Source organism: Aythya fuligula, chromosome 15 (genome assembly GCF_009819795.1).
Source record: "Aythya fuligula isolate bAytFul2 chromosome 15, bAytFul2.pri, whole genome shotgun sequence".
Lineage (NCBI taxonomy): Eukaryota > Metazoa > Chordata > Aves > Anseriformes > Anatidae > Aythya > Aythya fuligula.
Genome location: NC_045573.1, coordinates 4,815,238 through 4,827,956, shown reverse-complemented (window position 1 = coordinate 4,827,956; position 12,719 = coordinate 4,815,238). Strand labels below are relative to the sequence as shown.

Sequence of the window (12,719 nt, the reverse complement as noted above, 5' to 3'; positions counted from 1 at the left end):
TTGGCTTCCCTAGCCTGTTCATCTCCTCGAACAACACAGAGGCTAGCTGGCACCTGAAGCCACATCGCCGTCACCCTCACAACCAAGGGAGGATTTTCATCTTGTGCAGTGTTAAACACTCATTCTCTTCCCTTATTGCATTTCTTTGTTACAAAGACCCATCTGTTGTGAACTGCCAGGCTCTCTCCTCTTCCCTCCAGGAAATCAATAAATAAGGCTCTCCAAGAATAAGCTGCACTGTGGTAATATCAACTGGCATGTACTCTTTTATACTACATTCTGCCTCCAGACATAAATATTTCTTATTGCTTCCAATCCCTGCATCCTCAGCCATCGCTACATACCTAATTCCCCATCAGTTACGCAGTGAGAGGCAGCGATTGGCTAAGCACACAGCAATAACACTAGATCTTGGGTACACATGGCAAAGATTCTCAGATTCCAGCAAATAAGAACCAGCAAAGACACATGTGGCTCCTTTTACAAATCAGTATCATGGCTTATCTGTGATTTATCATCACAGAAATGTATAGAGGGATTATCAGGAGGAGAGAGGGTGGGAGAAAAGAAAAGCTCACTTTATTAGCTAAGCAGCAGACCCAGCCCTGAAAAATACCTTTCCTTTTTAGCACTTATCTCTGCTGGCAAGCACCCAGCCATATTTTTGTTAAGCCACAGTTCTGAATATCTGTTTTGCCCCCAAGGTCCAAATTGGAGGCACCCCTAATCTCAACCAACCACTTCAGTCTAAATTAGGAGTGACAAACACAAAATCCATCAGTGCTTCAGCTGAATGCCACAGTGATGCAGGCATATTGCTTGAAATGGAACAGGGTAAACAAAGCAATCAAAATACTGCATTTATAATGGAAAGGGAAATTCATACTTCTCTTTCCTGCTGTTTCCGTTCATTTACCCTTTAAATTAGCTTTCAAAAGACTCCTATTTATAACCACCATTAAGAGACAAATTGACATATATTTGTTAATAACAAATACAAAAATAAATACTCTAGATGCTGGGATACAGACCCAAGAGCAGATTTTAAAAATGACAACTCAAACTGCACACTCATACTGCTACAGTTCCGTCACTTAAAGGAGGAGAAACAAGACCAAGGCTGCTACATTTAAAGAAAATAATCCATGGAGTTCTGTTGTTCCACTATATCAGCCATTTCCATCTTAGGGCCAAGATGAAATAAAGATTCTAAAGGCTTTTCTGACAAAAATAATTAAAATGTACGTATGGACTTCTGACTGGAGTATAAATGCTTTTTGGGAAGAACGCTGGTTTTCCAGAGCTCCACACACATCTGCTTTTTCCACTGTACGCAGGTTGCTGGGTTCCAAACACAGCCACAAATTCTCAGACACTGCCATGCTCCTATGTGACAGCTGGAGCCACAGTTCCCTGTGCCAAAGCCAGACCCAGCACTTACCAGCACTAAGCACTGCATTATCTTCAACCACTTTGGAGACGTAAGCATCAGGGTTAATACAGAAATCACTGGAACCCTAGGTAGAGACAAGACAAAAGGGAAAAGGAATTTCAAAGAACACTAATATCAAAGAGCAGTTGAGCCAGGTTAGCATCAGGGAACCCTCCACTATAGGGATTTTTCAGACACTGAAGTCTCTCATCACCATCCCCTCTAGCACAGCTTTACACAGCCGCAGCAGTGCTGGAGTACGAGCCAGTGCAACCCACCACGGAGTAGCTCTGTACTTCTCATGGACGCAAATTACTGGGACAGCTTCTTAGAACAAGAGACACAGTAAAACAGGCACACCATAATATGCATTAATAGCTACTTAATCTTGTGTTTGATAACTCTGCAGGAAAGGGTGAATGGGACTTGGACAAGAGCCACTTACCACTGCGACAGCCAACTCCAGACCCAAGGATCCCCAGCTGACAATCAGGGCAAACACCCCAAGCAAACAAACCCTGTAGGAGACAGACAGATGGCAGATGTAGAAGCTCTGATTTCAAGCATCCAGATCTTTTACAGGATGTATTATGTGGAGTCCAAAGCAATTACCAAAACCAAAAAATTAACAAATACTGCATCTTCAGACAAATCATCTCATTTTATATGCTGCAGACAGCAGCAACCAGGAAAGTTTATGTCCAGTTGTTGGTTCCCATGTTTCCTGGCCCTGGGGCTGCAGGGAAGGAAGATGCCCAAAGAGAAGCCTTTAGTCTGCTTATAGCAAGGAAGCCAAAGGCACAGGGGTGGTCCAGGGGAAGGCAGACTGGCAGACAAATGGCTACAATCCTGTCACTTGAACTAGTCTCACTCTGGACATTACTTTCTAAACCCAGAAGATATTCAGAGAAAAATACCCTCCCACCCTATAGATATACATGTATATATAAAAACAACAAAATTGGGCAAATTCCTTCTGTTTCTAGAATAAACAAGGCTGTCTGGTGTAAGCAACGCATTGGCTACATGCAGTTGGAAGGAATACTTTGCCCGTGTTAGGATACCTGACTTTGGTCTCCAGCTGTAAGCATCTGAACACCACCTGAGCACCTCACATAGCCCAAGGAGAGAGCCAAGCATCTGTAGGCAAACAGCTCAGAGCAATGGTTCAGATCCCTTCCACAGCTGCCACATGAGCACATCTCTGCACAGACTTAAGTTTCGTTCTGGCAGCCGGACCTCATTACTGGCACAAACAGTGGGAAATGGCTGCTATCAGGCCAAGACAGACACACAAAGCAGCGAGATGATGGAGCGGTCATCTCATTGATACCCAGCTAGCACACAGCAGTGGGAAAAGCTTTTGCACTTCCCCAACCAGCACATTAGCTCTTCACCTTTGCTGTCAGTATGAGTGCTAGAGACATTTAGGCAAAAGTGCTCCTCAACTCCCTCAGGTATGGGAATGCAGACTAATAAGCTGTATCATTTTATGCATCCCTATCTTCAGAGTAAAGGGGTACTGGTTTGCTTTCTCAGGCATGCTTTTGAGTTCAGGCTTTGTAATACAAGGAGGTTCCTCCCACCTTCCCTCCAAAAACAAAACAAAACAACAAAAAAAAAAAAAAACACAACAAACGCATAATCAAGTTATTATTTAGTCAAACCTAGTGTGAGCCATGAGGAAGGGGCATCTCTTTTCTGCTACACTTGTTTCACTGAAGACTAGAGCTTTACAAAAATATATTTGTGGGTCTGATTTTTATTTTTATTTTAAAAAAGATCTATTCCTCAGTTTAACAACATATTTCTGAGGGACCACAGATCCATTCACAGGATGGGAATTCGCCTTGCAGAAGTCATGGAGCCTCACCAGACTGAGCCTTGCACAGCACTCTGGAATAAAGTGGCTGAATACCTTATTATGCTTTTTAAAAAGGATACAAAAATTATCAGTCATGGATCAGCAAGGTTCTGTGGTTTTATGACATAAGGACAACACCACTTGGTGCCTTCAGCTGAGCGTGGTGATCTGTTCAATGTGACACAGTCGTTGTTTTACTTTAAATGAAGATGACTGGGTCAGTAACTGATTGCTTGGCTGGAAGATCAAAAACTGGCATTTCACCATCTTGCTTGGCTGTGACACACTTGCTTCTCTATGCCATGTGCTCCCTTTGGGGAATGCCTTAATATGAACTTCTGGCTAACATGGAATGAGATTCTAATTTAAACTCTGGGTTTACCATCTGTGCATACACTTGGACTTTTGTCTGTACAACCTGCCAGGTATGAAGTCATCTGGCAAATAACAAATCTGAATACGCATTCCAATTATTAATGGTATCACCATGTACCAGGATAAACTCTTGGCTACGTCAGTTGTCAAACTGTCATTATGTTCACGAAACCAGTATCTTTGCCAAATGTGCCAAATTAAACCAAGCTTCAACATAGAGAAATATTTTTTTTCTTGTAGCGGGGCCTCAGCATGGCAGCATTTGCAGAGCTTTGTAGAAGCAGATATGCATTAATATTGCAGTACCATGGCAACAAGACTCCTCCTCATAGCTGTACAAATCATTGTGTGTTCTCAGTTTAAAGTGTCTTCAGGTGTGACAGCCAAAGGTAAACAAGAGCAGATCGTGACACAAAAGGCATGCTACCAGGCTGTGTAAACACATGCAAAGCTTATCAGCCATTAACAAATGCCTTCACCACTGTAGAGAATTACAGGGAAATTTTTTAAACCTGTAAATTCAAGGGAGGCTGTCCACATTACTATCTACCAGCTGACTCCCAGGCAAACAGAGGCTACCAGTGCTATCCAGCAAAAGGCAGACTACCCAGAGGAGTTACTTGGTTTTGATGCGAAAGCAAAGTGACAACAGTACCACTGAATCTTATAGCTCCTGCCTGTGAACCTCTCTTGCATGTAGCCCTAATCCAAATCACAGAGCAATGTGCTACAAAGGCTCTCTACGTTAAGAGACAGATTTAAACTGTTCAGCCTCAAAAGCCCTTGAAATCAATGGACAAGAGTCTAGAGGTTTAAGCTATCAGGCACTTGCACTCAGCTGGCCTTCCTTCTGCACCGTACCCGGGTCAGGACTTACCCCAAAAGAATGGCTCTGGAGTTTCTAATGAGTCCGAAGAGCACCAGCAAACATATTAGAACGTGGAACAGGAGCAGGCCCAAGTAACCCAGCCACCTGCAGCAAATAAAAGCATAGTTGGCAAAGGAAAACTGGTGTATACAAACAATAGATTAAGCAGGTAAAGTAACTAATGGAGAAAAAAAAATTAGCCTCACTTTTCTTTGAGTAAGAGACACTGCTAATGGTTTATCTGCAGAAAGCACTGGCTATTTCCTGGGTATGGAGACCAGGCATGCAAAAGCCTTTAAACAACGTGCTCAGCATACACAGTTGTTGAGAAATGAGACTGCTAATCTTGTGCTACTGTACAAGTTATATGCAACTAGACACCATCAGGCAAAGAAGCATTGCACTTTCTTGAACTAGCCATTTGTCAGAATGTGCTTCAGTTAATCCATACGTGTGGATAGAGGCATTCTTTCGTGGAATACACTTGGTGTGATCTTTTATTCAATAACTTTAGTAAAAAGGGAAGTTAGCCAAGGAACAAGTTCAGTTTCCTACTCTATCTAGTTAATATACAAACACTTCCCCAGTTTTAGAACACAAGCTTTTGTACAAGATTTTTTATGTGGAGAATAAGCTTCCCTTCAGTTGGTAATTAACCAACTGAAAATTAAGAAAAAAGTTGTTGCCATGCATTTTCATTTAAACTGAATGCATTTTTGCTCTAAGAAATGAAATCAGTGGACTGGGCCAAGAGCACCTGGAGTAACATACATGGCCTTTGGCTCAGCCACCCAGCACACGCACTTAATTATTGCAAAACAGGCCAAAACAAATGCAACCATTGTACTACAGCACAGTACACACCTGTACCAGTCATAGAGGTCAATTTGAATTGCCAGCTCCTCCAGAGACAGCTCTTCATTCTTCCAAAAGGGGATCTCAGTGGTTTGCCTGACCAGATCATCCAAGAGACCTTGTAACTTCTGGATAATGTGCAGGTAGTCTGTCTGCTTTGCAAACATCTCCTCCAGGACGAGTAAGTTTGGCTCCACTGTTTGGTTCAGGGCCACTGCAGTATCTAACACCTACAGTGTGGCAAAGAAAAGAAAAAAAGCTTAGGAAGTCACAGAAGTAAAAGAGGATTCATTCTTACTAGTGAGTTATGGACAGCTTCCAAACTACTGCTTTTCTGTCTTAAGAGGCTGAGACTGCTTGCCCTTCAAAAACAACCTACAAGCATCTATAAAGTTGATTGTTTGCAAGTTGTCCTCTGATGGTATCTCAGCTGAGCCTTCACCATACCTACACACTTTACAACGTGTTAAACAGGCTCTGCTGATAAGCAGGAAATCTTAAATCACAATAGCCATCCCTTTTTTAACCACCTTCTGTACCTTTGCTTTAAACACGGTTTAAAAGTCATTTTCCATATCGAAATATAGAACAGAACAGCACAAACCCAGAACACAGCCACTAGGGCTGTGAAGGCAATTTTTTTTCCCCTTAATATTTGTTCACCTTAGTTCTAAAACAGGTTAAAAATGTCTACAATTAAGTCTAGTGGAGGGACATTTGTGGAAGGTTACAATGCCCTGATATTAGTACCTGTAGCCATCAGGGTTGCAGAAAGGTACCATGAAATTTGAGGTACTACAGCAATAACCAATTGTGCTAAAATGATATATTCTACTAACAGACTCATCTGCTTTGGCCTGCCTCCATGTCCATGGAATAGAGCCGATCAGAAGCTGTGTTTAAATCAAGCACAATCGCAAAGAGAAGACTTCATTTAACAAGCTCTGTTTGCTCTGATATTTTTAGAAGAGCTGAAGAAAGCATCACTCCATTAACGGAAATTTTAGCACATCTCTAAGCTTGGAGACTAACAACAACAAAAAAAAGGCAGAGATACAGGCACAGACAGATTCAGGAGAAGAGGTGCCGAGGATGTCTGCTCATTCCCTCATTCCCCATTTGTGAGGGTGCCTCCCCTTGCGCTTACCCGGTCCTGGACACCCGCCACAGTGCGGTTTGCATGGCGCAGCGAGTAGGTCAGCCGGTGAATACCGTCACTGGTCTCTCCATTCCCATAGAAGCCAACAGCAATTCCAGCACTGCAGAGGTAAAAAAGCAAGAAAGGGTATAGTTAAAGCTAAAGGGTAGCGATATAACGCACCGCTTACCTGTGCAAGGCCCTTCATGGTCACATCAGCATCTTTTACAGGAAGGAAAGCTTCATGCCTCCACAAAGAGCAGCTGGGGTAATTATGCTCCCCAGCAACCACCAGAAAAGTCAATCTGTGAATGTTCTCCTGCATTTCCCACGCAGCCAACAATTGTCTATATAGCATCCATATAATGAACCATCCCTTCTTAATGTGTGAGCTTCATTTATGAATGACAATCTGTTAGAGAGCCATTAGAGAGCTCAGACCCAGCCATGGGCAAGCAGAAATCAAGACAGCCAACATGCACTCCAGTGGCTCCTGCAAGAGGAAATGGGTGCTACCATTGCTCTGCCAGGAACCCCATGCCTTCTCTGGACATGAAATACAGATCATTTCATTACATTTTTAAGAAAAGGATACTGAGAGCTTGCACTGACTACTTGTCTATGGTGGTGTCTTCTGGATCTATTTTCCATGTCTTCTCTAGCTACACTCTGAAATATGCATGAACATCATCTATCTTGATTTATCTTCCATTAGAAGCATTTGAGTTGTACTGATTCAGACTATTTGGAAGCAAAGCTTAATAACTTGCTAGGACAAAAAGCTTATTTATTTTTAAGCAAGTGATTTTCAAGCTTGCAGACACAATTCAACTCCAGCTGCTTGGCAAATTACCACCTATCAGTTGATTTGCCGTAACTGTCCACACATATCAGTCTGCCCCAATTATGAAGTAAACCATATTAGCTTAAGCCTCACTTACAGGAGGAAGATCCTGTAACTGAGTTACAACCAGGAGATTATCTGAAGCAAGTCAGCAATACCCCTTCTATTAAGGCATTACCACAGGAACTCACCATTCCTCTTCCCAAGCCCATTTTTACTAATAACAGAGGAAGAAAGAACTTGTTAAGGGTTTATACAACTGAACTTAGGGGAAACAAACATTACCAGGATACACATTTCCCATTCTCATGTCACTTTTGTCTTCAGAACATCCAGAATCTTTTCCGGGATGGTTCTCAAGACACCAAGATGGTGGAACTGGAAACGAAGCTGGTGGTGGTGTAGGAGAAAGGATTTTTTTTTTTTTTATTTAAATATGTTAAAAAAATTCTGGATGAAGCAATTTCCTCACAATAACTTTGTGCTTGGGTTATAGCACCACACTCACAGAGGTGGTTTGAAGGAGGTATGAAAGAGGAAGGAAGCAAGGCAAACAGCTTCCAGAACAAGGAAGTGCAGGGTCTTGGTTTAACAGGAAGGGTCACAAAAGGACATTCAGCGTTCTTCACCTCCATCACCCAGCTGGAGAATGAACCTAAGCAGGCCAGGGTGGGCTTTGTCTGGATAACAGACACTTGCCTAGATTTGCTCTGGCATGTACACCAGTCTGCAGTCCAAATGACTGTTTAAGCTGTCACTCCTGTTCTGCAGGAACACAGCATCCACCCTTCCCTTCCCGTGTCTCACGCATCCCAAAACCAGTGAGCAGAACAATATAGTCACCTGGCTGCACTTCTACGTTTTCTTCACATGTGCAAGAAATAGAAGTAAAGATCACACACTGGAAGCAGAGCCCCTGTGAAAATCCACGTCAGCCCCATGCTTTTTCCAACAATAAAATCTCCAGAAATTACAGGGGGCTTGGTCTATAAGCCTTAGCTGAAGAGTCTCGCAGGGATGGGAGACAGCTACATCATACACAAAGAGAGGTAGCACGTATGTAACTCCTAATATTTAGTGTTAATACAAGAATTCAGTCTCTTTCTTCATGGACAACATCCCTCAAATATTTTCACAATGGTAACAATGCTGATAATGGAAGAGAGAAAAGCCCTCTGCATTCCTCCCTGGTTGCAGCTATAATCAGAGCTTGATAATGCATGCCTAGGATGCAGGTGGTGGTGATGAGGATTAACAAAACAGAAACAAACAAAAAAAAACAGCACTCCCCATCCCTGAGAACTAGAGAGATTACAGATCCTGAGCTGTTCCCAGGATAAAACAGCTCAGCATCCCATCACTGCAATTACAAACCTCTGGCTTGAATTTCCCCTGGTCTTATCAGAGCAAACAAATTCAGACAAACCATTTCATTGTCCACAGCAGCAGCAAACTTTAGCAGTTGTTTATACTGTCAACACCAAATAAATTCCAGGACATTCCAGGCATTGAATATGCAGATTTGAACCCTCTAATTGGCAAGTGATGTTTATTCATCCCATTACAGCTACTAGAATGCTATTCTTTCAGCAAAGGCTTGGTGAGTGCCCAAAACCTGCTGCTTGGTTCTCAGTATTCCCACCACAGTAGCACTTTTTTTTTTTGGTGGAAAAGGCTCAGAAACAGCACTCTGCATGAAGTGGCAGCAGTCATTTTGTCCTTAAAGATACAACACTGCTAGGTACCTTAGCCACTTTACACAAGAGAAATATTTATCAAGTGCTGCCAACTACAGGCAACTGACTCAAACCTCTTTACCATATCAGAGAGGCAGAATCATCCCAGCAGCCATCCATCCTCGCAGGCGTCCTGCCCAGCATCGTGTTACCACCCCCAGCCGCCCATAACCACCTAGGTACTGTCACTGCTCATACAGAATCACAGAATCACCTAGGGTGGAAGAGAACTCCAAGATCACCCAGTTCAAAGTCTGACCTAACACTAACAAGTCCTCCACTAAACCATATCCCTAAGCTCTACATCCAAACGTCTTTTAAAGACCTCCAGGGATGTTGACTCAACCACTTCCCTGGGCAGCCCATTCCAATACCTAACACCCTTTTCAGTAAAGAAGTTTTTCCTAATATCCAACCTAAACCTCCCATTGGTGCAACTTTAGCCCCCCCCCCAAAAAAAAAGAAGCACTCGTTCAACCCCTGAGAATCGGCAACGGAGCTGTTTATTGCCGGGACATCTTGCAGGTAAGCCTGTGAGATGCCCATGGTGCCGAACCAGGGGGTCGTCCAGTTCCACCCCTATGTCCCATGCCACTGCCAGGTTGATTTTCATGCATGCATTCAACGCTGCCATCTGGTTTACGTTTGTGGCTGGGTCCCCCACTGTGTTCTGGATGGTAGGCAAGCCTCTGCTCCCCACGGCTGTCTGTCTGATGTTCCTGCCTTTGCCCCAGGTCCTTCGGGCACTGGTGTCTCTTGTGCTAACGGCACAAGGCTTTTTTCAAAGCCATTATTCTTTGTTCCACAGCTACACTCCCTGGTAGAGTCCCTCCAGCTGGGAGGGGACAGACCCATGACAGCTGACCCCAACCGGCCAAAGGGGTATTCCGTACCACAGGGCGTCATGCAGGACAATTAATTAATGTGGGGTGGCTGGCTGAGGGACGGGAGGGATCCCGGCTGCTCGGGGATAGGCTGGGCATCCGCCTCTTCCTGGAGCAACAGGAATTAGGATAAAAGCCATTTAATTCAAGCAACACATTCCTCTAGATGTGCATACCATACATCCACCAGAACCTACAGACAGCACATTAATTATTCCATTACTGCGCAGCAAAAGCCAGCTCTGCATTCGTATGCTGTGCTAGCAAGAGCTACTTACACGGAGCCATTCCTTCTAGGAGCAAGCCGTGTGCCGTTTTGTGGCAGTTCCCCTTCCTATCATGCTAGAGGGAGGGAAGCCATCCATCCCTGCAGCCCAGAGGCACGGGCTGGTTGCAGCTGCCTGGATCCACGCTGTGACCGAGGGGGAAGATGAGCCAAAGGGCAGGCGGGGGGGAGCCGCCGATGGGGGAAGAGAGAAGTGCTGCTATTGCTTTCTGCTTGCATTTGGCCTATCTAAATCCAACAGTTGTTTCAAATCCCTGCCTACACACCCCGGTATAAGTTGCTGTTGTTCAAAGCAGATTTAAGGATTTGAAGCAGTTTTTAACTACCTTTTATTTGATTAAAAAGAACCAGGGGCTCCCTTTCATTTGAGCTCACTCTTTTAAAGTAAAAATAGATTGACTCATCCTAACCCAACAGCGTAAGTCCCTGAGGTCAGGACCGATCTCATGGCTTCTTGCACAGACCCCGGACGGCTCCGGAGCCTCAGACAGCGCAGACATCTCCCAGTCCATGATGACAAAACCATCACCCAGTGAGGAAGCCTGCAGTTCTGTCATGCAGCGTGGATACAAGAACAGCATTCCTGAATGACACAGCTTTCTTCCCACCCTAGCACCCTCTGGAAGATACTCCAACGCATTTTCAACACTTCTGTGGGAAACTCATCTCCACTTGTGCTATTCTTCCTTCTGCCGCACTCCCCTCCCCAGCACGCACACACCTCAGCTCCTCAGTCCACACCACCCCAGCCTCGGTTCTTCCTCCCAGACCTACTTTTGTCACTCTCCTGCCCCCTTCACTAGCACCACCTCTCCTCTTCCTTCCTTCTCAATGGTATTTTTAAGTAAGAATAATCTTAAAATTTATCTACTAAGCTCCAATGGGACATTTAAGAAATTTCTCCTGATGCTTGATACAGCATTTAAAAAGCCACTTGGTTACTCAGTCATTTTGGTAAGTTTTAAGGCACCCTCGTATGTTAAAAGAAGAAAACAGTACACTCCTAAGATTAACGCTGTCATTACTAATGCATACCCACAGATGCACACTAGGGAGAGACGACTATGTGCTGCACCAGCTCTTCAGACAGTGATATGACAAGAGACAGACCAGCAGCATGCTGCGACTTCTACATATTCATACAGAGACAACACTATGGTTTTAATTACTGCATGTTGTGTACGTACACTTCAGTATCACTTTTCAACAAGGCTCAAGAAATTCACGTCTGGAGAAAAAAACACCCATTTCCCTCTCTCTTTTCCTGAAAGGCTCACAGCTGAATTTCCCCAAGGACACAGCCTCCCTATTATTTGCATGCAAGAGGTGCATGGGCTTAGGACATTCCATGATAAGGAGACAGCAAAAGAAATCAGGTGTAATTCCACATTTCCTTGTAATACAATCTGCAAAAAATGTTTTCTGGATTATACAAGGTGTACGTGAACAGCGAAGCATTAATCTGATGCAGAGAACATACTCATGCCTGCTGATGGAGAGATCTTCCAGTCATAACACACACACACAGTGAAAACCCCGTGGGCATCCAGTCACTAGTCTGAAAAGATGAGCACTAGCCATTCACATCACATCTTTAGAAATGAATAATCTAACTACACCAAGTCATCTTTAATTACAGGAACTTCATAAGGAGAGCCCTTTTTAGACTTCATGTTCTCAGGAGGAATGTTAATTTGTCTGTCTAATTACCACCTTGCACTTTAGCACCAAGGGAAAGCGCTATTAGCACTTGAGAAAGCAAGTTTTCACCATTTAATTGCACCCGTTTCTTTCAGGTATCCTTTCCATGAAGCTTCCTACCCACCTTCGGAGCTGAGGTCCCTTGCGGGTGTGTTAGCATGACCTACAGGGATCTGAGGGTGAGGGGATTTATATGAGATGACAACTCCCCATACACACAAACCAATCAAAATTCGTAAAGTCTAGCAACGAACTAGGTTTTCAAGGAATAATCTATGCAAGTCCTTCCTGCAGCTTTGTCATTAAAGCAACCGGGAGGACTCATTAGAGAGGTATTTTGCTGGAGAATTCCTATTAACCAGCTCTGCCCTCCTGCTGGCTCAGCATTCTCCCTTTTGCTCAGCAGGAAAAGAGGTAACAGTGATCCACAGCGATCCAGCACTGAGCAGGATTCACAAACTGCCCTCTGGGTTTAACCACTACCTAGATAAGCAAGTACTAGGCATGGCTGGGATCAACCAGAGTTACCTAGTTCTCAGCTAGGAAGACAACAGCCCACTCCATGGCACTTGGACAGAACAGAGCGGTCTCTGGATCCTCTCACTGCCTGAGCATCCAAGCCACCTTTGTTCCCCCTGGTACGAACTGCCTCCCAGGTCAGCCTGCAGGCCCAGGCAGACATTCAGAAGAGCTTTATTCCCTCTCGCTGGAACCTAACAGCATCTGCCGGTCTGGC

General features: G+C 44.1%; 1 protein-coding gene across 3 annotated transcripts in view; it reads right to left on the bottom strand.

Moving 5' to 3' along the window:
• TTYH3 (tweety family member 3) overlaps nt 1-12,719 on the bottom strand; it is a 73,409-nt gene that overhangs the window by 20,312 nt on the left and 40,378 nt on the right. For all 3 annotated transcript variants that reach the window (XM_032197569.1, XM_032197567.1, XM_032197568.1), the window contains exons 3-7: nt 6,542-6,653; nt 5,404-5,624; nt 4,549-4,644; nt 1,878-1,950; nt 1,442-1,517 (exon numbers count right to left, since the gene is read on the bottom strand). In XM_032197569.1, coding sequence (XP_032053460.1) covers nt 1,442-1,517; nt 1,878-1,950; nt 4,549-4,644; nt 5,404-5,624; nt 6,542-6,653 — 578 coding nt within the window. The remainder of the gene's footprint in view (nt 1-1,441; nt 1,518-1,877; nt 1,951-4,548; nt 4,645-5,403; nt 5,625-6,541; nt 6,654-12,719) is intronic.